Genomic DNA, 24,937 nt, shown 5'->3' on the forward strand with positions numbered 1-24,937 from the left:
TAAAAAAAAAATCCTGACATAAACCATCAACAGGAATCATCAATGCTCCTTTACTGATTTTTCTGATGTCCATTTGAGTGTTTAACAGGGAGGTTGTTCTATCCTTCTGAAAAGGAATACTAATACTTAAAAAAAATCTTAAAATCTAACGAATCAAATCATGGAAACATACTTGGATCAACAAAAATGGTAGAAATAGTGTAAAAGGTGTTTCCAAAAAAATGTGTAGAAACCTGATTCCACCACTGTGACTAAAAAGAAAAAGAAAAAAACTCATAGTAATGAGATAGTATCTGAACATGATGAGATCATTCATTATGAGGTATGTGATACACCTCCTTATATCACATTATGATGCTATACTATCCCAGTATACAGTGATAATTATCTCATAATGAAAGTTTTTTTTTTTTATTAGAGTGGCAGAAACGGGCTTCCATACCCTTGTGTTGCGCTACATGCCCAATTTTAATTTCAAGTGGGAATTTATTTTCCATGGTAACCCATCGATGTTATACATGGGAAAACACCCATGTTTTTACTCTGACAATTTGTACGCTACCTGCAACTAATCAGAAATGGCTTTAACGATTAGAAAGGTTGAAAAACAGACGATTAAAGTGGCTAAAGTTGGGTGTCCGCCATTTTGGCTCTCATATGTCAGAACATGAACGGCACAGCCACCCACTCTGCTGAGCCGTAATGGCGGCAGTTGCGCCCGGGGACAGCCGTTGACCAGCAGCTTGTTGGTTGGAGGAGGGCGGACTTAGGGAAGCAGTTTCCGGGTTCCCCTTCCTGGGCTGGGATAGCAGCAACAGCGTAAAGGCTCCCGTTGATTAACCATACCTCAGAATACGGTGCAGGTAAGACGCGGCACGCCCGTTAAAAGTAGTTTTGATCCGAAAAGGTCAGTTTATTTGGAGCTTGTGGAATAGAGGCTGTGGAAGCCGAGTTGGGAACACGACACCGGTCGCGGTAACAACTGTTGCATGCTAAAGTTCGGCATGTAACGTTAGGCCAGGTTCCTTTCTGTTTTACGCCTAAAATCTGTTTACAAATATAGCATTAAAGTAGGAGAGAGTAAGGTTGTTATATGTTGCGTTGTATTCAACTTAGGGTGTAGGTCAAAACAACAGCGACCTTGTCCCAGTTGGTAAGCTTAATGTCTGACAAACTGGGTGTGGTGGAAATCAATGTTACAAACTCAAGAGGCCCTAAGACTTTTGGAGATGATTTAAAGTTTGTTTTATTTTCCCCTTCATCACATTACACATGTCCAAACACATTCTTCTTATTCTTTTTTGTCTTAAAGAAAAGAAAAGTTACGTTTTTGAGGGTTTTGAACTCACTTATTGTCTTTTCTTAAAAACGTTTATTTAAAAAAATTGTTGGATTCAGTTTTAAATGTCTACTGTTGGCAGATTTGATTAGATTGGATATTTGTTCTTCACATATACAGGGAAGGGTGAGGCTTAAGCATATTCTGACAAACTATGAGGAACAATCAAAGAGGTTACTCTTTAAAAAAAATAAAAATAAAGATGCAGCAGTCAGAGATTTTAAGGCCAGCTTGCAATAAGTAATTTTTTAAAGCTTTCACTTGACCATACCAGTTATTTTTATAGTTCTCTTTTACCATAAAAACAAACCTTTCACTTCTTTCTAAATATATTGAAATTGGTAGTGTCTTACCAATAAATCATTCCTAGTAAATTTAAATAATTATCAAAACAGAACAAAGTTATAGAAATGTCTTTTTCTGGATTTAAGTTACTACACAAGACAGATTATAGCTCAATAATTTTGGTACATCTCAAACTGCAATGTGCGCCCGTATTTTATTTTAGTTACCTATTTATATAGCAATATAGTGGTTTCTTATTAAATATTCAAACTTAAAAAGTTCAAATTTGTAGTGAAAGGTTGGATGATTAAGCTTTTTTTTTTTTAGCTACACAGATCCTCAGGAAGCCTTTCTATTGTGGTTAAATGATGGTTATGTATATCAAAAGTAGAGAAATCGGAAAGAGTGGGAGATTTATTGGCTGTATTTCCTGAAAAAACTGTAAATTATTCTATAATTGGAAAGTGGAATGTTCTCCATGGAAACTGCATGCAAATAAACTGGGTTTTCCTAATAAAAGTAGTAATAAAAATTATGCAAAATAAGTATAATATGCAGTAATATGCTTATTTTAGTACTACTTCTAAGGGTTGGACCGGAATCCAATAAAACTTTTTAAGATCCATAAAATAAAATAAAACAATAGCAATAACAAAGAAATAAATATTGAGACAACAATGAGACCTGAGTTTATGTAAATAAGAACTTTGAAAATGTCTGTCTTTTTTGATGAAGAGTAAAGCTGCACATCCAAGAAATTTTATGAAAGGCAGTTTATTTCTTCATATTTGCATTAACCAAAACTAGTAAATTCAGAACTATCAACAATAGTCCTTGTATGTATTCCTTATAGAGATGGTAGACCATTTTCTTAACTGTACGATTTCTCAAAACCTGCCAACATTTTCTATTCCATCTCATCCAATAACAGACAAAAACACAGCCTGGTAGTTTTTATGTTTGATGCATTTCTTAATCATAAAACAAATCGAATGCTTCTGACCTTTTAGAACAGGTCTGACATAAAATAGGCTGGTTTCACTCATTTGTGTTAAAAAATGTATATTATGCTCACTTGTGGCATATTCTAAAACTTATTCCTTTATCTGATTATTATTTATTGTGTGGCACAATAATAAATTTCACTTTCAGACAACCAGAGAATAAGAGTAGGAAACCATTAAATATTTGTATTATGTGGCTTAGATGTGGCAGCAGGCCACTATTGAAGAATTATCATTCATCTTTGCTTGTGTTTTTGGCCCACTGATAGCCTGCGTAATTCACTTCCATTCTTACTGAATGCTTAGCGCTTCAAGCACAAGGACTGACTCGAGGAGCTGTAATCTAAAGTCCACAGCTGTCTCCTACTACAGAAAACAATTTAGCTGGACAAATAAATTTGATATCAAAGGAATGTATCCTGCCGGCGAATAGCGTCTCTGAATTCTGATCCCTGACTAGTCTCTGACCTTTCCCCTTTCCTGTGATTTTATCTCCCACTCAAGCATCAACGCACCCATCTACAAAACTACCAGAGGATGTTACCTCCTGTTCTCCTGAGTGATGTGAATGCAACAATAAAACATCATTCATATTTACAAAGTGGGCCAGCGTTATTGTCTTGGAGGTTTTGAATAATCTTGTTACACAGCGGAGAAATATTCTCCGCTTCTTTAATCAGTTTTTCTTACAGGATGTAATCAAATTATATTTAATCAGCTATGAGCTTATTAAGACTTTAGGTTGAATTACTCACCAACATACTACCTATCTCATTCTGGTTTTTCACATGCAAGACACTGTGGATGCTTTGAGTCTCAGTCTTTCTCTCATATTAAAATTGTGTGGATGAAATGCCTTTTTGAGGTGGTTAAACTTTATAAACCACCAAGCACTTCATTTCTGTGCAATAAGGACGTCTTCTTCTGCCATTTCATAATGTTGAAAACGAATAGAGATGAAGTCAAAGAAATGCAGAGGGTATAACATTTTAAAAACATCTTACACCTGATATTATCTCTCAACTATAAGATTAATAATCAGAATATAATATTCAGCTTTGAAGAGATGTACATAGTCATTGTTTATTAATGTTCACCAGTTCTGGGGTTGGTCATTGTGAATTATTGCCATGTTTGTTATTTCGGCTCACTGATCTGTCTTCCTAATAAGTTATAGACTCTACTTGTGGAGAAGTTACGTTTCCATTCGGATCCTTAAACCTTTTCTGAAATTTTGTTGCATTTTGTCAGCTAATGAATTAACTTACAGGTTTTAAATTTCACTGTTTTTGATGTGGTATTTTTCTCAATAGTTCAATCTCTCACAAGCACGACCCAGTGGTCGCTGTGTGTGTTGGTGTGCAAGACGTTTGGCGGTCCAGACGATTAAATGGCTATTATTAAGAAAGCCTTATTGAAGTGTGCCTCCTACGTGTGTGTCCTGCAGTGTTGTCTTTGTGAGATTACAGCTGCGGTTTTCAAACAGTTTAATTAATCTGCTGCCGGACTAATGCTGGTTCCCACAGAGCCGGACGAGGAACAACACTTTGGGGTGTATGAATGCGCTGGTGTGGCCCACTTTGGTCGCTCACAAATCCATTAAAAAAGAAAACACATTAATTATTGCATTAGGTGTGTTTTTAGCCTAGAACCCAATGATTAGGCTGGTGTTACCCTGGGCAGTGAGTCAGTCTGTTGGTGTGTTCACCATTTTGTTCAAAGGCTGGAATAATACACTTTAGCTCATCTGGTGCTCACTGAATTACTAGAAGGATAGTCATAAGATTCAAGGCAGATTACGTGATGGCCATCATGTAATGGCAATGTCTCCTATGTCACCAGAGGTCTAATACTTTCACATGTAAAGCAAAATACTCAAAAGGGATTTAAATTTTTTTTGTATGCCACTGTTTCCCAGACCTTTCAGTATTAGATTTTAGTACACAAATAGTAAATTTTTTCAAATTTTCTATAAAGCTGTTTGGTAGGTTGAAGTGCTTGTCTGTTCTGGTTGTACCTGGAATTTGGATTTTCTGAGTTTCAAGTTGAAAATTGGATTTTGCTTTGGATGTTTTTTTTTTCTTCAAATCTTGTTATTCAATTCAGCTGCTGCTTTTATAAGATTTATAAGAAAGTTGCAGGAGTTGGCCTTCACCCTAATAAATTTTGCTGGTTGATAAATTGTCCCCGAAGTTATCATAATAAACAATAGTGTTATTTTGAGACCATTTTCAAGTAACATAATGGTAATGACATAATTGAGAACACATTCTCAAAGCTCAATAAGATTTGAAGCTTGTTAATGGGTTTTATCAATTTCATTGTGGCACAATCGGCTTTTTAGCAACATTTAATATCTTGACAAAAAATTAAAACGAGTTTGTCATGCATTTTAAAGCTGCTAACAGAAGACTGAAATCTGTCTTGTTTTCATTTATCAATTTACTGTTAATTGATTTCTCACAAACCGTCTGAGATCTGCAGATCTGCATTTTTAAATTCAGGTTTACATATAAATATTTCTATGTTAAGCCTGTTATTTCCTTTTAATCAGCTCTTATTTCTTGGGGAAGTCTCGATCACTTTCCATTTTGCGTTGACCAGGTCACGCCCCTTGTCTTTGCCTCCCTAAATGATTGGTGTGGCTGTGTAGTCCTTGACCTTGAACTCTAGTCAAGGGTGAGACATGTTCTCCTTCAGCTGAGCTGGCCCATATCGGAAAAGTTTCAGGAACCAAGATGTTAAACATCCATTGTTCTCCCTGCAGGCTTGGTGAAACCACCCTGTCAGTATCAAGGATCTCTGCCCTCTTTCATGTGCTTACAAAAGGTGGCCCGAAACGACGTTATATATTTAATGCTTTTATTCCCAAATTGTTCATGCACTTGATTGGTTCATTGCATACCAATGGACTGGACTCAGATTAGGTTTCCACCGCACCTAGTCCTGAATAAATGGTTTCAGGATCATCCTGAATCTCCTTCTGGCACTATTGCTTCACTGTCATGTTGTTCACATTGCAACACAGGAGCCAGGTCACTGTTGATAAAATGAAGTCCAGTCTTCCTGCTCAGTCATCATGTTGCTGATTTAACCACTGGTTTTGTTCCTTTGTCAAACATTTGGAGTGATGTAGTGAGAAGAGTTAATGGGGTGCATAGTACACCATTAACTGCATAGATGCAGCGGGTGTATCTATGGAGTTCAGCTAAATCAAATGGGTTTTTATCTCAGTTTCAGACTGTTTTAGCTTTGTACATGAGATGCTCTCGACCATGTCACATCATCCTCTAATTAATCTTTTCTTTTTACTTGCAGGCGTAACTTGACAAATAGTAATGTCGCAGTCGGGAGAAAAAGGAAAGGTGAGGATATGAATGACACAACTGTTTAGTTTTGCTTCAAATTTCCACATTTGGAAGAGAGCTCACTAATGAGATCAGTGTGACTTATTTTGGTACTAATGATTTGCCCACATGTTTGTATTAGCATTTAAAAAGGAAATCCTGTCTAAACTCAAGTGCTTCTTGACTTTATTTTATTGGCTGCTGGAATTTTCCAGTGATATGCTTCGCCAGCAATCTCACCTACATCTGCACTGACTTAGAGCTTAAGAAATGACCAGTTTATTCACTGAAATTGGTGAAGAAAACAAGCTCATAAAATAAATCTGTTCTGCTATGGTCTTTATTGCTGTTATAATCTGAATTTTATGTCTCACGTTGCAGATTTGAGATGTTGTTTTTTTTTTTGATGTTTTTCAGTTTCCAGACTCAGCTGGTTATGTTGGTTTTGCAAACCTTCCAAACCAAGTGCACAGAAAATCTGTGAAGAAAGGTTTTGAATTCACCCTTATGGTAGTTGGTGAGTGATCACTCTTAACTGCATATGTTGATTTTATTTGCTTATTTTTCTTTATACACAATGAATTTTCTTCAATTTTTTTAAATAGGAGAGTCTGGGTTGGGCAAATCAACACTCATAAACAGCCTGTTTCTTACTGATCTCTACCCTGAGCGCTACATCCCTGGAGCTGCTGGTACGCTTTCTAATTCACAGGCACACGCTTACAGACTCTGTAATAAAGAAGAAATGTCTGCAGCTAAGTCTCCAGCAGAGCTTTATTGGAGGAGGACCGTTTGGAATGCTGCATGCAGCCTTCAAAATGACGGCCTTCTTATGACTCAGCTAGATTAGGATTTGTTTTACTGAAAAAAAAATTACCAAGTTTTGTAACTGCAAAACGTTTAAGACTTTATTTTAAAGTCAACTTCTCTGGTTTTGAAGTATTTGGCACATATAGGGAGAAAATAGATTTTTAACGTTGTACAAATACATTAACGGTATTTTTACAGGTGTTGTGCTTCTGTTTACTTTTTTCTTTAACCCCCTCAGAGAAAATTGAGCGGACAGTCCAAATCGAGGCATCCACTGTTGAAATCGAGGAGAGGGGGGTGAAGCTTCGGCTCACTGTGGTTGACACCCCTGGATATGGTGACGCCATCGACAGCCAAGACTGGTACATCTGATCTAATGGATGAGCAGTTTTAATATAATCATCCTCATAAACCTGTTATACTTTTAGAGAATGTCTGGTGGTGTGAAATAAGTATGGATCTTCATCTGTTTTTGGTATTCGCTTTCATGTGGAAATATATTCTTGTAACTTCAGTTTTCAGAAAGGAAAAATGCATTTAATTTTAATGAAAAGACTTTCAAGAAAAGAAAGAAACAGATATGTTTGACTTTTTCCCAGTCCTAAATGGGAATAGAGATAAAGAACAATGGTTAAGATGTTGTTTTAAATAAGAATAATTTATTTCTATATAAATTTAGACAAAAACATTACTTTTGAAAACTTTGTGCTTCTCAATAACCAGCTGAAAAGCATTTTTGTATTACACAAATAGAACACCTTTTTAAGAGCTGATAAACTGGTATTTTGGTTATTTGTCTTTGTTAATTGTTTTTAAAGTTGGAAGGCCTCCTTACCGTCACCCTAATCTTTACCCCTCTCCATGTCAGGATTATGAAGACTCCGAAATGTTCATAGAGCTTCCAGTCAGACAAAACAAGTCGATAAAATTAAAAGATTATGAACCTAACTCTTTATGTTTTAGTAATTTTGCTCTTAACTGTGCATAAAAACACTAACATTTTATTGAAGAGTTCAATATGTCATCCATATATATCTGTTTTGCTTCCTTTACCTTTTTGTAGTGCTTAGCTATATTTTAAAGAGTATGTATCTGTGTTTTTTTCTGACATCAGCTTCAAGACCATCATCCAGTACATTGACAATCAGTTTGAGCGATACCTACATGACGAGAGTGGGCTGAACCGGAGGCACATAGTGGACAACAGGGTGCACTGCTGCTTTTATTTCATTTCTCCATTTGGACATGGGTAAAAATAATGCAAATATGTCACAAATTTTGATTATATAACTACTTTAGTCCACTAAAGTAAATAGAAGCAGAATTTTTTGTTTAAAACTGTTAAGACAAAGACGTGTGTTTGTTTCTTTAGTTTTTTCTGGCTAAATGTTTTCTATTTTTAAAGATTTTGCAAAGCAAACTTTAGCTTCCTCCAATCATTCAGTTCTGTTTTATTCGTTTTCAGTTTTTCTCCTGTCCTGTTCCTCTTTCTTGGGTCTGCTATTTTTATGTTTTGTTATTTCCTTCCTGATTAATCTCCATGTTTCTTCCCTCTCCCAGTCTAAAGCCTCTGGATGTGGAGTTTATGAAGGCCATCCACAGCAAAGTCAACATTGTTCCAGTAATCGCCAAGGCTGACACGCTCACACTGAGAGAGAGGGATCGTCTGAAGAGAAGGGTGAGTTTCATGTCTTGTCGTTAATGCTGATTTCTCCACAGAAGGAGACATGAAGGTAAAAGTATTGCTGCGTTTCTTTAGGATATTCCATGTATTTGTTTTATTCCACCTGCAGATGGAAGGTTTATTCCTGACATGTGGTCCAAATTAACAAATTAATGACAGAATACTTGGGTGAAACCTAAATCTTTCATCCGTGCGTACTGGAATCTTCCTGTGTCTGGCGTTTTTCTGTTTGTTTTGAATAGCAGCAGTGCTTCCCTGTGTAATTACAGTGATATATGACCTTTCTGTGTTTTTCATGACACCAGCAGATTGTTTAAAAGTCCAGGGAGGGGCAATAAATGAGAGGAAACTGTAGAAGGAACAGGACTGTTGTATATAACATGGATGCAACACATATCCAGTTTTAAGTTGCTCCAGATACTTCCTGTTGGAGCTGACCCAGGTGTCTGCCTGCCTGCTCCTCGGCTTTCTGCTGTCCACGGGGGAAGGACGTAGTAACACCTTATTTTATTGAGTGTTTTCAGATGATAACCTCACATATTCATTATAAGTTCGCAGGCTTTCCTGTTTCCTCCACACAAATAATGTTGGTGTTTTGGTTGCAAACATGAGTCTGTGTTTTTTTTTAGGTTTCTTACAGCTTTTATAAGTAAAGCAAACACTCAGACCAGCCCATTTATACAATATATCTGTATAAATTAACCCAGCAAGTAACAACAGAAACATTTGCTTCATCTATTCATTCCTACTTATTAGCGTTGTTATCAACTCTTAATATCTGAGGTGTATAACAATTAAATTCAATCCCTCAACCATCTCAAGCTTTAAATACATAAAATTTTTATAGAAATAAATTATTCTTATTAAAAAAAATGTCTGAGATATTGTTCTTTATCTTTTTCCCCAGTTGGGACTGGGAACAAGTCAAACATATCCATGTTTCTTTTTTTTTTCTCAAAATCCTTTTAATTAAAATTAAATGCATTTTTCCTTTCTGAAAATAGGAGTTACAAGAATATATTTCCTGGAAAAATTGAAATGATCAGTTTCTCTAATTTTACTTTTTATAGGTATATGTTTAAGTAAAATGAATTGACATGTCTGAAATTCCAAGCAAAAATTTTGGATTTCTTTGCAGAAAATGAGAAAGCATGTTGCAGCGCTTTTAGATCTCAAGAAATGCAAAGAAAACAAGTTTATGTTCATTTAGAAACAATAACACAAATGTTTTAAATCGAGAATGGTTCAGAAATCAAAATTTGGTGGAATAACCAGGAGGTTTTCCAGAGCTGTAAGTTATGCAGAAATGATGAGAAGAGGTTGCATTATTTGATTGAGAGTATCTTTATAAAAAGGAATAAAATATTTCCCAAAATGAGACAAATAACTTAAAAATTAATTTATAGTCAACATTTCTGATTCTCTGCTTTATTGTAGCTGCAAAATGTTTAACGGTCATGAGTTTCAAGGTTGGTGGTGCTTAATATTGCTCAACATTCTTCTGTTTACGTTATGTGTGGTCAAGAAAGTGATAAAACAAACAAATAGCAGCTGATAAAGAGCCTCAGAGAGGAACTGTAACCCATCATTAATCATTTTGATTCGTAATCTTGTGTCTTGCTGCTTCTGAGTTTCCTTTTCAGCCGCTTTTATGAATCGACTCCCATCCTAGTTCAGATTTATTCATACACCACTAAATAATGTCGAATGTCATTTCTTTCCAAAGGACGACTGGATCCAATTCATTCCAATTTATAACCCAATCATAAAATGTAATCAGATTCAAGTACCAAGTGAAATTCAGTTAAGTTTTAATCTAAGGAGTCCAGATCAATTTGATCGAGTTGTTGGCTTTCCAACAATCCCTTCTGTTAATCAAGCATGTGGCGACTGTGGACAGCTTGTTGAAAGACATGTCGTCATAACTTGAGGTTTTTAATCTTTAATCTTTTCATGTATTAACTGCCAGCCTGTCTGTCCTCCTCCTCTTTGTACTCGGACCTCCCACCAGCATCTCATTCAGGTCTTGGAGTCGGCTGCCTTGCAGGCGTCAAAGTAGGCAACCGGCTGCTCTGTTCTCTGTTTAACCACTTTGTTTCTCCTCACTTTCTGCTTTCAACTCCCTCATTTATAACCTAGGCTCTTAAGGTCGTCTCATGTCGATCATGAAAGTAATGGTCTTTTTAAAGGTAAACATTTATGAACATATCAAAAGACATGGACATTTAAATATATTTTTACCTGTGGGAGTCATTTAAAAAAAATCAAAGCAGAAATCCATCTCCATTGTGATGAAAATGACTTTATAGTAAGACTACTGTGTTGTTTGATGGTGTAACCTTCCTAGACCTTTTAAGTGTTCCTCTGGCACCAAACATGAACAAACCCATGTTTCCTGTCACCACTCGGTCCCGGAAACAAACCCGAGCTTGGCAACTTGGAGCAGGTCACATGTCTAGATTAGAAGTCGGACGTGACATTTGTCTTTACACCCCACTTATGTGTTTTCTTCTGTTGTAAACGTGTAACCATAGCAGCACAAATAAAAGTGCTGCAGTATCTGTCTGTGAGTTTATCTGTCCATCAGTTTTTCCTCCACTAAATGTTCCCCTAACAGACATTTCCTATTGCACACCAAGCAGCAATTAGATAAAAAGTTAAACAAAACTTTCTAAGAAATGCTCGCATCTTTTCTCAGAAACCCATGCCACTGAGGATTTAGCAGGCCATTTTGTTTCTGCTATCTGTACCTGCAGATAAATGTTTTTGTCCTGTTTTTCTTACTGAGCTCAGACTTTATCTTTAAATCTTAATAGTGATTGTGAGTTTCTTGGAAAGACATTATCGACAGGAAATCTAGAGGCTTAATTGACAAATCTTCATTTAGAAACGGCACCATGTCTCCAATGAGTGCAGATTATTCCTCCTATCTCCTGTTTGGCTGCAGCTTGAGCATGCACAAGTTTCATTTTCATCCCAAAGTATCCTTTTAGAAAAAAAACAAACTTTTTGGAATATTTTTTCTACAGTGTATTTTTTACTTTTACTTGAGTAACTTTATTATGAAATACTGTGTATATTGTAAGTCCACTGAGTGATGAACAAGCTTGTTTTAACCAAAAATTCACCAGACGCACACATGCAGTTCTTGTTAAAATTTCATAAATCTAATATCAAAATAAATTGATTTGGAAAAATATTTATTTTGCCTGATTTTGCTATGTTTTAATTTTTTTTATATGAATTATTTTCATTTTGGTCCTTAAAATACCAATATTTTCACATAACTTAGTTTTTGTTATTTTACTTTTATTTATGCAGGTTGTCTCATTGAAATCCAAGATCGGTGATACAACAAAGACTCATTTTGATAAAACAAACAAAATTAACAACCCAGCAACAAAATAAGCGACTAAGAAATTTTACTTAAATTAAATATGAGTTAAAAAAATAAATTTTACAAGATTTCTCCTTTTGACTTAAAATAAATTTTAATTGTTCCAAAGGAATTAAAGTGGGAAGCTTCAGATCAGATCCTGTTTACGTTTTTTTCTTTCTAATTTTATGATTTGATCGGTTGCTCAGTTCTTTAGTAGCTTTGTTGCCAAGAACTTTATCTCTTTTGAGTAATTTCTGCAGGACTACTTTTTACTTTTACTTGAAGAGAGATGTATTGAAGTAATACTTTTACTTGAATATAATTTTTGGGTACGTCGCCCACCTCTGGCTAAATTTTATGTCGGATTCTCAGCAGCCAGTCGTGTTTAATGAAGCAGGACATCAGAACTTCCTCTGAGGTTAGACCTCCAGGAGCCAAGAACCTGCCAGGAAGCAGAATCGCTCGGATGATTGATAACAGTGAGTGTTGTGGCCCTCACAATTTATTAGTTGGTGTTTTGCTAGCACTTTCTCACAGTTTGGAGCCATTTGTCTCGTAATAAATCCCTGCTCCCCTGTGCTTTCCTCAATGCTTGACCATTCTCTTATTATGAGGGGAAATACTTGTATGAAACAATATAAGCTTCCTGTAATGTGCCGAGACCATTTCCATTGAGAAGACGCAACCATCCAGCCTGTTGTACAGCTCAGACTCAGAGAACCGGGTCAACATTTCTCCCATCGTTCACCTCTCCTCCCCTTAATTGTACTTTCCTCAGTCGTTCCTCTCCTGGAACTGCCTCACAAAGCGCTTTTTTACTTTGTCCTTCCATCTAATGCCAATTTCCTTCTCCGGGGTTGCTATGCTCATGGTTTATAAATTGCCCCTGAGGAGGGTATATTGAGAAGCTGATCCTCTCAGTCTGGGACCCTAAAGTCATATCCTGTATAGGGCTTTAGTCTCAAACTGTATTACTTTTTTCAGGACAGCAGGTTTAGACTGGAATTACAGAGTGAGCAACACATAAAGTCGTCTGGTTTGAGCTGAACAACAAAGTGTTAGTCATATGAGTTTTATCCTCCGCTCACAAAGCAAAACGCTGGGTGAAAAGCAAATTAAGGTTGGATAAAAATGATATTTTTCCCCAGATGTGACCTCAGTCAGAACACAGTAGCCTTATGGTGCGTTCACACCAAACTTGTTTTGAGCGTCAGGTGCGTCTTGTTTCAAAGTCTGTGGAGGCACATTGAAGCTTTTGATGCATCAGGAGTGTCCAATGCATCTGGCAAAGGAAAACAACGGCTAGAGCGATTTTGACATGTGTGACGCCCCTCTGCGTAGACTTTGAATGTAAACTAGAAGCACCTGACAGGAGAAACGCGAAGTGCAGAGAAAATTATCAGGCGTTTGCATTGAAAGTGCGTTTAAAGCGTCAGATGCGTTTGGTTGTCATTAGCTGTATCTCAAAAATATTGTGGCTGCATGTTAGTTTTTAATGTGTTGAACAAAATAGACTCTAAAATAGACCGATACAGAAACTTAAAGTCATATCATGGTATATTGATCAGCTCAACTTGATGCCAATACATGGTGGATAACCTTTACGTCCTGCACCCTTAAAAAAAAAAAAAGAGCAAATACTTCACATCCAGTTATGTTGATGGAACGATTCTTCCCACTACCTTTGCCGAATCCAAGATGTTTCCAAACATTCAACACATTTTTTGGGGGAAATCTGCTCCTCTTTCTCCTCAATCAGTTCTACGCCATCCACTTCAACATTTAAAATGTCCTCAGTTTTCTCAACCTCATAGTCTCCTCTGTGCACAAACTTAAACAGCTCTCTTAAGACTGTTTATCCCTGTTGTTTGTGGATTTTTTTCCTCCAATGTTTTCCTTCCACTTAACTTTCAGATAATTTGTTTTGAGTACAGCACTTTGTGAAGAAACACTTTCTTTAGGAAATACATTTGTTGGCTGATGTTCATTCCTTTGAGTGAGTTTCACTTTCTTTGAGATGTATCTGTGTCTATCATTCATCTATCTTTTCTGAGCAGCTTCTCCACAGCTCGCGTTTGTCAAACCAGTTCTCAGATTTTAAACTCTCTTGCGAAGTTGAAATGAAAGCAGGAATGACTTCATTCTGTGCACGTCCTTGCTCTTGTGCTTGGCCGTTTTCCTGTGAGTGTTTCAAACACGCGGATATATTTATTTTCCTGCTCTCCTGCGGTCATTGTGCCCAAGCTTGCTTCACATCTCCGCTGATTTTAAAACAATAAATAACTGCTTTCCCTTGTGGAACGAGCACCCCCATTACACACGGTCCTCTGTTCTGAGAAAGGGCTGAAGGGCAGCGCTGCTAAAGAGTCGGTTATATCTGTTGTATTTATTAGTGTAGCTCTGAGACCAGTTTAAAAATATTGGTCTGGTTGAATTCCTACATTCACTCTGCTTCCCCTCTTAAAGTCTCACTTAAATACAAGATTACATGAATAGCTCAATTGTGTCTGTGCTCTTTGATCAGAGAGGTGGGTGGTCTTAACTGTACAAATGCTTTTCTCAGACAATAGGAGTGTGTGTGTGTGTGTGTGTGTGTGTGTGTGTGTGTGTGTGTGTGTGTGTGTGTGTGTGTGTGTGTGTGTGTGTGTGTGTGTGTGTGTGTGTGTGTGTGTGTGTGTGTGTGTGTGTGTGTGGATCAATCATACTCGTGATGCCTTCAAGTAACCATGGCTGTTAAACTTCCACTTTCTGTCGCTTATAGATACAGCAGGTTGGGACACACTACCCTTTAATGCAGTTTTTTTTTTTTTTTGCTTTTAATAAATATGTTTTTACTTGTTGGCATTATATTAAGGTTTTGTAAATGTCATTGACAGAAAGAAATTGTTTTTGTGTTGCAACAAAATTCTCTAGGTGGAGTTGGGTAGCAACTGGCTACATTTACTTGAGTAACCATTGGGGAAAAATACTTTTATCAGTATTTTGTACAATTTTGTTTAACTGGAGTAATTTTATGAAGTGTCATTATCCTTGATTAATATTTGTGGATAGTCTACCCACTGAGTAACTTCACTGAATGAAGAACAAACTTGTTTTAACCAAAGATTCATCAGACACAGACACACCTGCAATTTCTGTTACTTTTACATTGAAATAAAATGATTTTGACATTTTCTAATTCTTATTGATATGAATTATTTCTATTTTGGTCTTTTTGTACCAACATTTCCACATAACTTTATATTTTGGTCTGTCTTATTACATCATTTTTAGAAATTAAATGCTTAATTTCTTTTTTTTTTTTGACCAGTTAGTGCTTAAATAGCTTTTAAACCAAATACGTTTTTACTCCTGTATAATTTTTTGGCAACTTTTTACTTATTTGAATAAAATACAATGGCTAGGTCTTCTGTCCACCTCTGTCTGTAGGCTGAATATGCAAGCCTGGTTTTTTTTTCCTCCATTGCAAAATTGTTCTGGTAAATCACTGATTTTCTGTGGCTACAAAGACCCACCATCTAGTCCCCTTTTTTACCATTAATGCCATATTATAGTAGTGAAAGTGAGGCAGAGGTTGGCTACATGTTAGTGCATGCAAACGTCTTTTTCTGCAAGTGGCTTGTCTGAAGTTTAAATCCCTGCTACCCCCTCCTGTGGTTCAGGTATTGTTGGGTCTCCCTTGCTCTCATCAGGCTCTCTGCAGGCTGGATAAAGATGACTGGCTGAAAAGCCTTTCCTGCTCAGAGACAAGCGTCTGTTCCCATCTTTGATTCGAAAATTAAGTTCTGTAAGAGGAGAAAGAATGGTGAACTAGCAAAAAACAAGCTTTTCTTTCTCCTCTTTGCCTGCTCTTTGTTTTATCAAACAGGATGATTATAAACATACAGCCTGAACTGTTTGGTTTTCAATCAAAGCATCGTTGAGTGTAAAAGTGGCGCAGACCTAATTCAGCTGAAACTCTGTGGCGATACTCGAAAACACTTGATTTTTACCGACTCTTTCTTTCTGTCTGACTGATTTTGAGCCATTTTAAAAGGAAAAGGGAGCAAACGTTTGTTTTTATAGATGTCCAAAGCTGAAAGAGACAAAAAGATTTCAGCTGTACCTCCAAGTAAAGGGGGTTTTAAAAAGTGTAAAACGCAACAAAATAAGAAAAAATAACATTTTTGTGCATATTTATAATTTTCCTTTTACTTCATGCAGTCATTCGAAAGCCACAAAGAGCGTTTCTGGTTGGAACATGACAAAGAGTATTTTAATTTTTATTTTGCAAGGCAAAGAGCAAGCAGCTGTTTGCATCAACTGGAATGTTATTAGGATCACAGTGCAATCACAGTGGCCGGGATTTTCCTTTAATAAATTCTTCAGCTTGGAAAAACAGGGCCCCAGTCCCTCAGCCCCATACTGTCCCACCAGTTGGTCCATCATTAGTTACTCTTTGCTTTAAAACACTGTTCCCTTTCATAACAAGATTGGCGCAAACTGATATTACTTAAAAGAGAATGATAAAGGACTGCTTGTGTAAAGAAGCTGGATTTTTCAAGGATTTAGATGTTCTCTCAAAGCGAATGTTGGATCAAAGCTGATCAGATACGCTTCTTAACGAAGCTGGCAGGGACCTGCTCCATTACATCAACATTACGTCAAAGTGTCCTCAGCCTGCTTCCTGCAAGTTTGCAATTCTCTTTTCAATCTAGGTAGATTAGTACCAAGATGCATTTAATTGTTTTGTTTTGTTTTTCTCCCCTCCGTGTGCACATTGTTGATTTTCTTGGAATGCTTTTGTACACTTCCAAGTATTGTTGCAGTTTAGGTTTCGTGGATACACGCAATATACCACCCCAGAGGAGAATTAGCTCCGTCCTCCAGAGGCACGTGAGAAAAACTGTGCCACTGTGAATGTGTCAGCGGCGTTTCGACTCATGGGCAGTTTTATGTTTCCCTCCTGTGAAAATTGTTTAGCAGGTGTTTGAGTCACTTGTTTTTGTGGGTTTGCTCGTGTGAAAATGAACAAATCATAAAAACATTACTCCCATCTGAGGCTGACTGGGTGAAAATGTCGATCCCTTTAATGATGACTCTGCTCCTTGTTTTGATTGGCGGTTTTGGTTCAACCTTCGCTGTTGTCCCACCACATCCCTCTGTAATTATATCTATGTATAGGCCTGCAGGTATTGCTATATATGGGCCACACATAACCACTGCAGCGTATCTAATGCTGCTATTTCTACAACTGTCTGATCCCTGCTTTTCTGTATAAATCCATGTTAGCTGTGACCTGTGGAATTTAAATTCCTCACCCATTTTCTAAGTGGTACACCTCAGTCAACCTCAACATTATGAAATACCACAGCTAAAAAAATACTTGGTTTCCAAAAATATAAAGTAATATTTACTTGGTTCCACTGATCCATGCTGTGGTAAAGTCATGAGAGTTTGGTTCCTGGAGAGGTTTGGAAAAATAAAATGACAATATTGAAACAATTCTGTATGGCTCTGTTTAATTTTCTAAATGCTGTCCTTCCTTTCTGACTCCTTCCCTTCCTATTTTGTGTCCTATGCCCTTCTTTTGACTCCTACTTCCCTTCTTTCCTCTTTAGTGTCATTTTTCCTTCTTCCTTTTTTCTTTCCTCGCTTGTGTTCTACCTCCATTCCTTCCTCTTTTGTTTCCTCTTTTGAGTCCTACCTCCCATCCTTCCTTCTTTCTTATCTTTCCTCCATTGAGTCCTCGCTTCCTTCCTCTTTTGCCTGTTTTTCTACTTTTGTCTCCTACCTGTCTTCTGTCCTTGTTAGAGTAATTATTTCCTTCATCCCTTCTCTCTCTCCTATCCTTCCTTGCTCTTACCTACTTTCTTTCCCCCTTTTTGTCTGTCCTTCATTAATATTTTCTGTCCTACTTTCCTCCTTCTTTCTTTTCTCTTTTTTATTTTGTCCAAACTTTTTCTTTGACATACCTTCTTTCTCTCCTTTCTTCCCTCCCTGTGGCTGTCCTTCATTTTCTTCCCTCCTCATGTCCTACTACTCTTTAGCTTATTCTCTCTTTTTCTTAAACTCTGCTGCTCACTGTGAAAATATCTGCTTTAAAATCACGATAAACTTTATTTTTTTATATCTTCTAAAGCCACGTTGAGTATAGAAAAGTCAGGAATGCTTACATCAAATATCTGAAGGAACCCAGTTGGTGTAACAGTTGATTTGTTCCCTGAACATCGCGGAGTGGACCCATCCAGCCAACCATAACAACATTAAGGAGGCATGCTGGGGCCAGTGTTGTGTTATTGCCCAGCAGGATAGTCATAAAAATCAAAATGGCTTCCACTGCCAGCATGCAGGTGCCAACTAAAATACACAGCTTTCTCGTTCGCCGGCTCTCTTGAGGAGAGTCTGGTGTAGCGTTGAGGCCTACATTGTGTACAGTTAAATCAGCCGGAGACAACAGGGATTTGCTGCAGGCGGTGATTTTGGCAGCTGATGATCCACGAGAGGTCCTGATTACAGGTGTCAGGCTGTTTTAAGCACAAGTTGCGGAGCAGAATAATTCTGGTAAACAGATATTTTGGATTAGGAGGGGCTGCAAACAGATGATGACAGACTACAAAACTGTGTTTCAGGAATGACCCAATAACCTTCTTAGTGCAGTTTCCTTTGAACACGTTTCAGTTTTAGCTGCTTTTTTTTTTTTTTTTAAATGTAACATTTTTATCTCATTCCATGATCTGAATTCTTCTTTATCTTATTTGCTTACTGACCGCCTTGATTTGTTGTGTGCCTCGTTTTTTCCCGTCAGCGTGTTTATTTTTCCCTGTGACTGTACAGTTTCCCTAAATTCTTTGTTCTGCCTCGGCACAGTCGTGTTTATCTAGCAGCCATGTACGCCGCTTCTGTACATCGGGTGTTTTTGCGTACATGACCAAAGGGGGGGAAAGGAGGCTCAGGTCCGGTGTCACGCTCTCCTCTGAGTCCTGCAAAGCTTGTTTGTTTTTAGATCTGCCCCACAACAATCCCCCACACACACTCAGCGTCCAGCGTTCACTGAGAAAACAAGCCGCCGCCACAACATGGACTCCAGCAGGCCAACCTGCGCTCACTTCCCCGGCTGACTCATTACTGTCCCATTATGTACGCCAGCACATGAAAGTCCCCCTAAAACAACACTTGGCATTTCTTGGCTCCTTTATGTAAACCTACATTGTGAATATGAAAAATTATGCTCTTGAGAAAACAAAAGAAAAATGCAGCTTTGATGTTTAGAATAATAAATAATGACATCTGTCCCTGTGGTAGCAGAGAAGAAAGCTCCTTTGTTTTTACTTGTTTCTTTACCGGCCGGAGAAAAAAAAAGGAGGGAGAGCGATCTTTTTCTGTACTTATTAAGAGCTTGAATCCACACACAGACTGTTATTATTTCACCTGTATGCTGCTTTGCTCTCGTGCCTTTTTCCTCCATGGCAGAGCTTTAATTAAAAAAGTGTTACTGCAACAACAAGCTCTTACGCAAACCTGAAAGCTGCTATAGAGTTTTTAAACCTGCTGAGTGAAAGCTAGATCTGTTATTTTAACCGTTTAATAGAAATGGATTCTGTTTCCTCAATTATGAGAATAAAGTAATTATATTGTGACTTTATTCTTGTCATAATATTTAATCTTGTAATATTTTGACTTTATTCTCATATTACAATTTTATTCCCCTTTTATTTTGACTTTATTCTCAAATGAGAATAAATACTTTATTGTCTTCATGACTTAATTTTAATATTATTATGACTTTATTTCCTGACTTTTATGTGTTTTTTCGGTTATCTTTAAAGTTCACCTTACTCCACAATGCGTCATGCAAATATTCATGAACTGTTTTGTTTCATCAACTTCTAACTACAAACTTATGCATTTCCTTGATATTTTTGACACAAACGTTTGAGCATTATTGTAAGGTGAAAGGAGAACATGAAAATATTTCAAAATCAAGAATCTATTTATCCCTTCCACCCAGATACCCCTAAATAAAATTCACCTGCATTGATAACTTCCACAATCAGTAAATAAAGTTAAACTGTTTTATTTGAATAAATCCATGTTATTGGTCTCTGAGACTCTATTATCCTGACCAAGATTGAACTGTTTTATAAAAAATGGACCAAAATTTAAATTTTTTGTAGATGTGCAAATATAGTTGACAGACAGATCCCCAAAGATTTGCAGCTTTAATTGTTATAAATGTTCTGCAACATGTTGAGTGCAAATATATGCCAAAGGTTTTTAATGTGTTCTTCAGTCAGTGGTGAACTTTTATCGTATTGCTTATTGTTTAATTTATTGTCATGAGGATTTAGACTTAAAATTTTCACAATAAATTTTATCAAGGTTTATTATCTTTAATAATGTTAGTTTTAATTACTAAACGTTGGCAGAAACTGATACATTCGGAAGCAATAGTTTGTTTGTTTCCACCTGTTTCTGCTCCTCAGTCTCACGGTTTGTTTTCCTGTCAAACTCTCATCAGATCCTTGATGAAATCGCAGAGCACGGCATCAAAATCTATCAGCTTCCTGACGCTGACTCTGATGAAGACGAGGAGTTCAAGGAGCAGACCCGAGTGCTCAAGGTGGGAGGACAAACATCATCAAGATATTCCTCCTTGTTTCTCTGGGCAGCCACTGACTTTTACCATCCTTTCTGCAGGCGAGCATCCCCTTTGCTGTGATCGGGTCCAACCAGCTGATTGAGGTGAAGGGGAAGAAGATCCGTGGCCGCCTGTACCCGTGGGGGGTGGTGGAGGTGGAAAACCCAGAGCACAATGACTTCCTGAAGCTACGCACCATGCTTGTGTGAGTCTCCTTGGTAATAAAACCTGGTAACTTACTGGACTTTTTAGAGCAAGACATGAAAACTTCAATAGAACCAGTTAAGTTTGGAAAATGACTCAGAGCAGAACGTTACTGCCCTCTTGTGGCCATCTGAAGCCTATCAAGAGCTCTTGAAGCTTCTGAATGAAGCTGTCTGAATGTTTGGTCATTTTAGGACCCACATGCAAGACCTCCAGGAAGTAACTCAGGATCTGCATTATGAGAACTTCCGGTCCGAGAGACTGAAGAGAGCCGGCAGGTGAGACGCTGATCAGATCAACAGGAAACCCTCAGGTGTTTTCATTCAGGTTAACTTTTGTTTTTCTTTCCTGCAGAGCTGTGGATGAGGATGTGGTGGATAAAGACCAGATTCTGCTACAGAAAGAGCTGGAGGTAAAAACAGATCTGCTCTCTCTGCACTGCTGTTTTCGGTGGCGTATTACTGCTGATATAAATAAAAAAAAGAAGAGTACATTTCTACCACAAAATCTCAGAAATGTTATAAAAAAAACAAAGTTTCTGAAGTCAGAAATTTGCTATAAAAACTACAAAATTTCTTATGGCACCTTTAAGAAAAATTTCTCAAACATTTTTGTTTCAAATGTCGGAAACCTGCTGACTCAGAAGATTCCATGTTGTGTTTTTCGACAAATTATGGGGCTACTGTACAAAATTTCTGTTTTTTCTAATAAATTTTCAACTTTACAATATCAGAAATTGCCAAGTTTTTTCTTGAATTTCTGAGGCTAATCTAAAAAATTAGACCGATACAGAAGAGTCACTTAGCAAGGAAAACATCCTAACTTAATGTTTTCTGACTGCTCTTGATTGGCCTGCTGCAGCTGGGGCTCAATCACAGTTGTTTGTAAGCAGTGTGCCAACAGGATATGCCATCACTTCCTCCCTGCATGTCCTAGCTGAGTTTTATGGTGGGAGTCACCTCCGTAACCTCCAGGCACTCAGCGCCGGCGAGAAGAGCAGCTTTTCTCTACATGCTGTAATTGTTGCAGCAGGAGGAAACACCACTGCAGTCACTTCCTCTGCTCTTAAAATCTAAAGTTACTAGAAAGAGCCATGCACTAAAAAGGGGAACTGATTCAACTGCTCTGTTCCATTAACTGGGTTAGTTAATTAACAATATTTAATTATTATTTGCTGCAGTAATTAAATAGGAGCTCAAATAAGAGATTGAAAAGGTTTTCAACTTGCAATGTTCTAATAAAAATCTGTCAATTCACAATCCGTACCATCAGCTAATTCGCCTGTGTGCAAAAAGAAATTCTGCCTGAAAGGGCATTTTTATGTCTTTTTAGTATATTTAATTGTGACTGTGAAAATAGTATATGATTTAAAGATAGCAAGAAATAAAGATTAATATAGTTTAACTGTACTTTTCCAAACTTCTTCTGGAAAAAAGTCAAGTAAGTGTATCTACCCAGGTACAATAATCAGAGTGCTAAATTAATGTTTACTGTTGTATAGGACCAACTACACCTTTAATTAATCACTTATAAAATTAGATTATTAGAAATTTGGACCACTAGAGGGCACATTGATGGCGTAAATACCTTACAGTTCTGTACAGAATACGCAGTTTTTGACCTAAATTATTACAAATATTATTCATCACAATGTCTAGAAAAATAGATCATCTTATAGGTGATAGGGTCTATTTATTAAGATAGTTGGTATTTTAATGAATAAATATGTTATTCTTTATGTACATTATAAGCATTTCTTCAGTGCATGTCAAATGAGCTAACAGTACGGATCATTCAGTGATAAAACCTAGAGTTAAGTTTAGTTACTGAAACATTAACTAAATGTTAATTCAGGAATGTTAAAGCTGATTTATTTGATTCTCGATGCCTGACATGTTTGACATGCTTTAAAGTCAGAGTCACAAAAACAACAACGATTCACAGAAATAAGGTTTTATCTTACTTTTGGGTTTATGACTTTGCTTCACATCCAGAAGTCCTTTCAAAAGCTTTTAAACATTTTAAAGAATGTAAAAGCGTTTAAGAACAATAAATCAAAGTGACGATAATGCTGAATGAAAACCTAATAAGAAAAAGAGATGAATGAAAAATACTATATAATCAGTCTGGATCACAGGAATCTGATCAGAGAGCAGTGCTTTGAAAAAGTTTTTATTGCTCTAAATACTTTGAATTTCGCCACTTTAAAAGTATCAAAATAGAATTTCTGCAAAATACTGAGATAAAGGTTACAAATAAAACATAGGCAGGAGGAAATAATACAAACTTTTCAAAATAAGAAAACTAGGTTTATTTGAGATAATATATGTATTTTCTCTGCTGACATAATCAAACACAGAAGAAAAAAGTTATTTTAGTACAAACAATAAAAAGGAAAATAGTATTTGGTGAAGTTAACGTTCACAGCCACAAGATGGCAATAGATATTTAAAAAGTCACCAAAACTCTTGTTTTATTTAATAATTACTAACTCTTGTTTTATTTAATAATTACTAACAAATACACACTTTAGTCACTTTCCTGATGCCATTACATCTGAAAATAATAAAAATATACATACATTTTAAATGGTTTTTACACTGCTAATTTATGAAAGATATTTCTTTAGCTGTTTGTTATAAACTGAAAACCGTCTTAATGTTTGTTTTTCATTTGTTATTTTTAATTGTCTGATTATTTTTGTTGGTTCTCCGCAGCTGCGGCGCATGCAGGAGATGCTCGCTCAGATGCAGGCTCAGATGAAGATGAAATCTGACGAGTGAAACCAGGGAAGCATCCGCCATATTTGCAGAAAACCCTCCAGCCAGGAGTCACACCTGGATCTTCATCATCTTATTCTTCCTCTGTTTGCTCCCGCTAAGCATCCATCCACCAGCTGCCTGGAGAACCACACTGTCCTGTTTTGTTTTATTCTCTAAAAAAGATGACTATCATGAACATTTATCCGTTAATTAGCCTCACGCCGTCGTTGTCTGTCAGTCTGCCATCGAAAACGGTACTAAAAGACGTCTTCACTAAAGTTTACAGGATGTTTGAATCTTACTTTCACCGCCAGTTTCTGTCTGTTTTGCTGTCAGTTTAAACTTTTGTTTTGTGTCTAATTCAACTTTCAGCCTCTTTTTGCCTTCAGTCCAGCTGACAGCAGCTCTTCGGTTTCATCTGGTTCATTTCAATTCAGCAGAACTTTAATAATTAACAATAAAATCCAACCAGACTCTTAATATAGAGAGAATCTGTCTCTAGAATGACCTGCTTGTTTGTGTCTGCAGTTTTAGTTCCAAACTGCAGACTGAAAACAGTTGTGATCATGTCTGTATTCGCTTCAGTTTAAAACTGTCTACAGGTTTCTTAAAAAGAAAATCTACATTAGAGACTTTATTTAACTTCTTCCATCCCCTCCAGATTGAATCTTTGTTCCCGCGCTGCTGTCCATCTGATGTGCCATTCTCAACTTTTTGTCTTTTTCTGGAGTTAACAATTATTTCTTAACTATGTGCCATAAAGGACTTGTATTTAGCTGTCAACAATCTTTTTTGTACTTTTCTGAAATAAAATCTGTTGATGACTAAAGTAATATGCTCTTTGTTGCTAATGTTTTTATTTATGCTGTTTAGGACGTTAGTTTCAGAGTTTAGTTAAAGATGTCAAATGTTTTCCAAACAGGATGTTTTTGTTTAGTCTGAGTTTTTTTTTTTTTTCAGTCTTGTAGGATTTCCTTCCTGTTTGTTGGCTGCAGTGAAATCCTCTGTGTGTAGAAACGCACTTTCCAAATTATTTTAAACATTTATAACATTTGAAATCACCCAATAAGTTCTTCAAATTCACAAAAAATACATCTAGAATTATTTAAATGTACAAGAAATGTATAAAATACTCAACCTTCCTAGAGAGAAAAAAAAATGCTACTGTTCCATCTTTCTAAGGCAATCGGCCACAATTCCTTCAGTCAGAGGCTTCTTCAGATTTGTTTGAATACTGACTGCTACCTGAGATCCTTCCTGCTCACAGCATCACCATAGAAAAAAAAGGCTGAATGAAAATATGAGTTAAGACTTTCCATTTTGGAAAAATACAGTAGTTTCAAATTGAATAAAAAAAGAGACTAAGCTTAAATGTCAAAATCACAAAAATCTGAATTTATTACGTGTCATCAGATAGTTTCTGTTTTCATTTGTTTTATATTTTGCATGATACGACCCACAAGGAAATTATTTACTTGTCTCCTTAAAGGGACCCTAAAATCT

The 24,937-nt window shown here is 36.7% G+C and overlaps 1 protein-coding gene across 1 annotated transcript; it reads left to right on the top strand.

The window, feature by feature from the left end:
* The first annotated feature begins 731 nt into the window (after nucleotides 1-731).
* Nucleotides 732-24,267, top strand: zgc:63587 (uncharacterized protein LOC393431 homolog). Its single transcript, XM_055039984.1, has 12 exons — nucleotides 732-863; nucleotides 5,947-5,993; nucleotides 6,393-6,492; nucleotides 6,581-6,667; nucleotides 7,024-7,147; nucleotides 7,900-8,034; nucleotides 8,346-8,463; nucleotides 20,349-20,450; nucleotides 20,528-20,673; nucleotides 20,867-20,950; nucleotides 21,027-21,084; nucleotides 23,390-24,267. The coding sequence occupies exons 2-12, from the start codon at nucleotides 5,967-5,969 to the stop codon at nucleotides 23,453-23,455; spliced, it is 1,047 nt and encodes a 348-aa protein (XP_054895959.1). The 5' UTR covers nucleotides 732-863; nucleotides 5,947-5,966; the 3' UTR covers nucleotides 23,456-24,267.
* The last annotated feature ends 670 nt before the right edge of the window (nucleotides 24,268-24,937 follow it).

The sequence above is a fragment of the Poeciliopsis prolifica genome, unplaced genomic scaffold (genome assembly GCF_027474105.1).
Source record: "Poeciliopsis prolifica strain line A6 unplaced genomic scaffold, Auburn_PproV2 SCAFFOLD014, whole genome shotgun sequence".
In the NCBI taxonomy this organism is placed as follows: domain Eukaryota; kingdom Metazoa; phylum Chordata; class Actinopteri; order Cyprinodontiformes; family Poeciliidae; genus Poeciliopsis; species Poeciliopsis prolifica.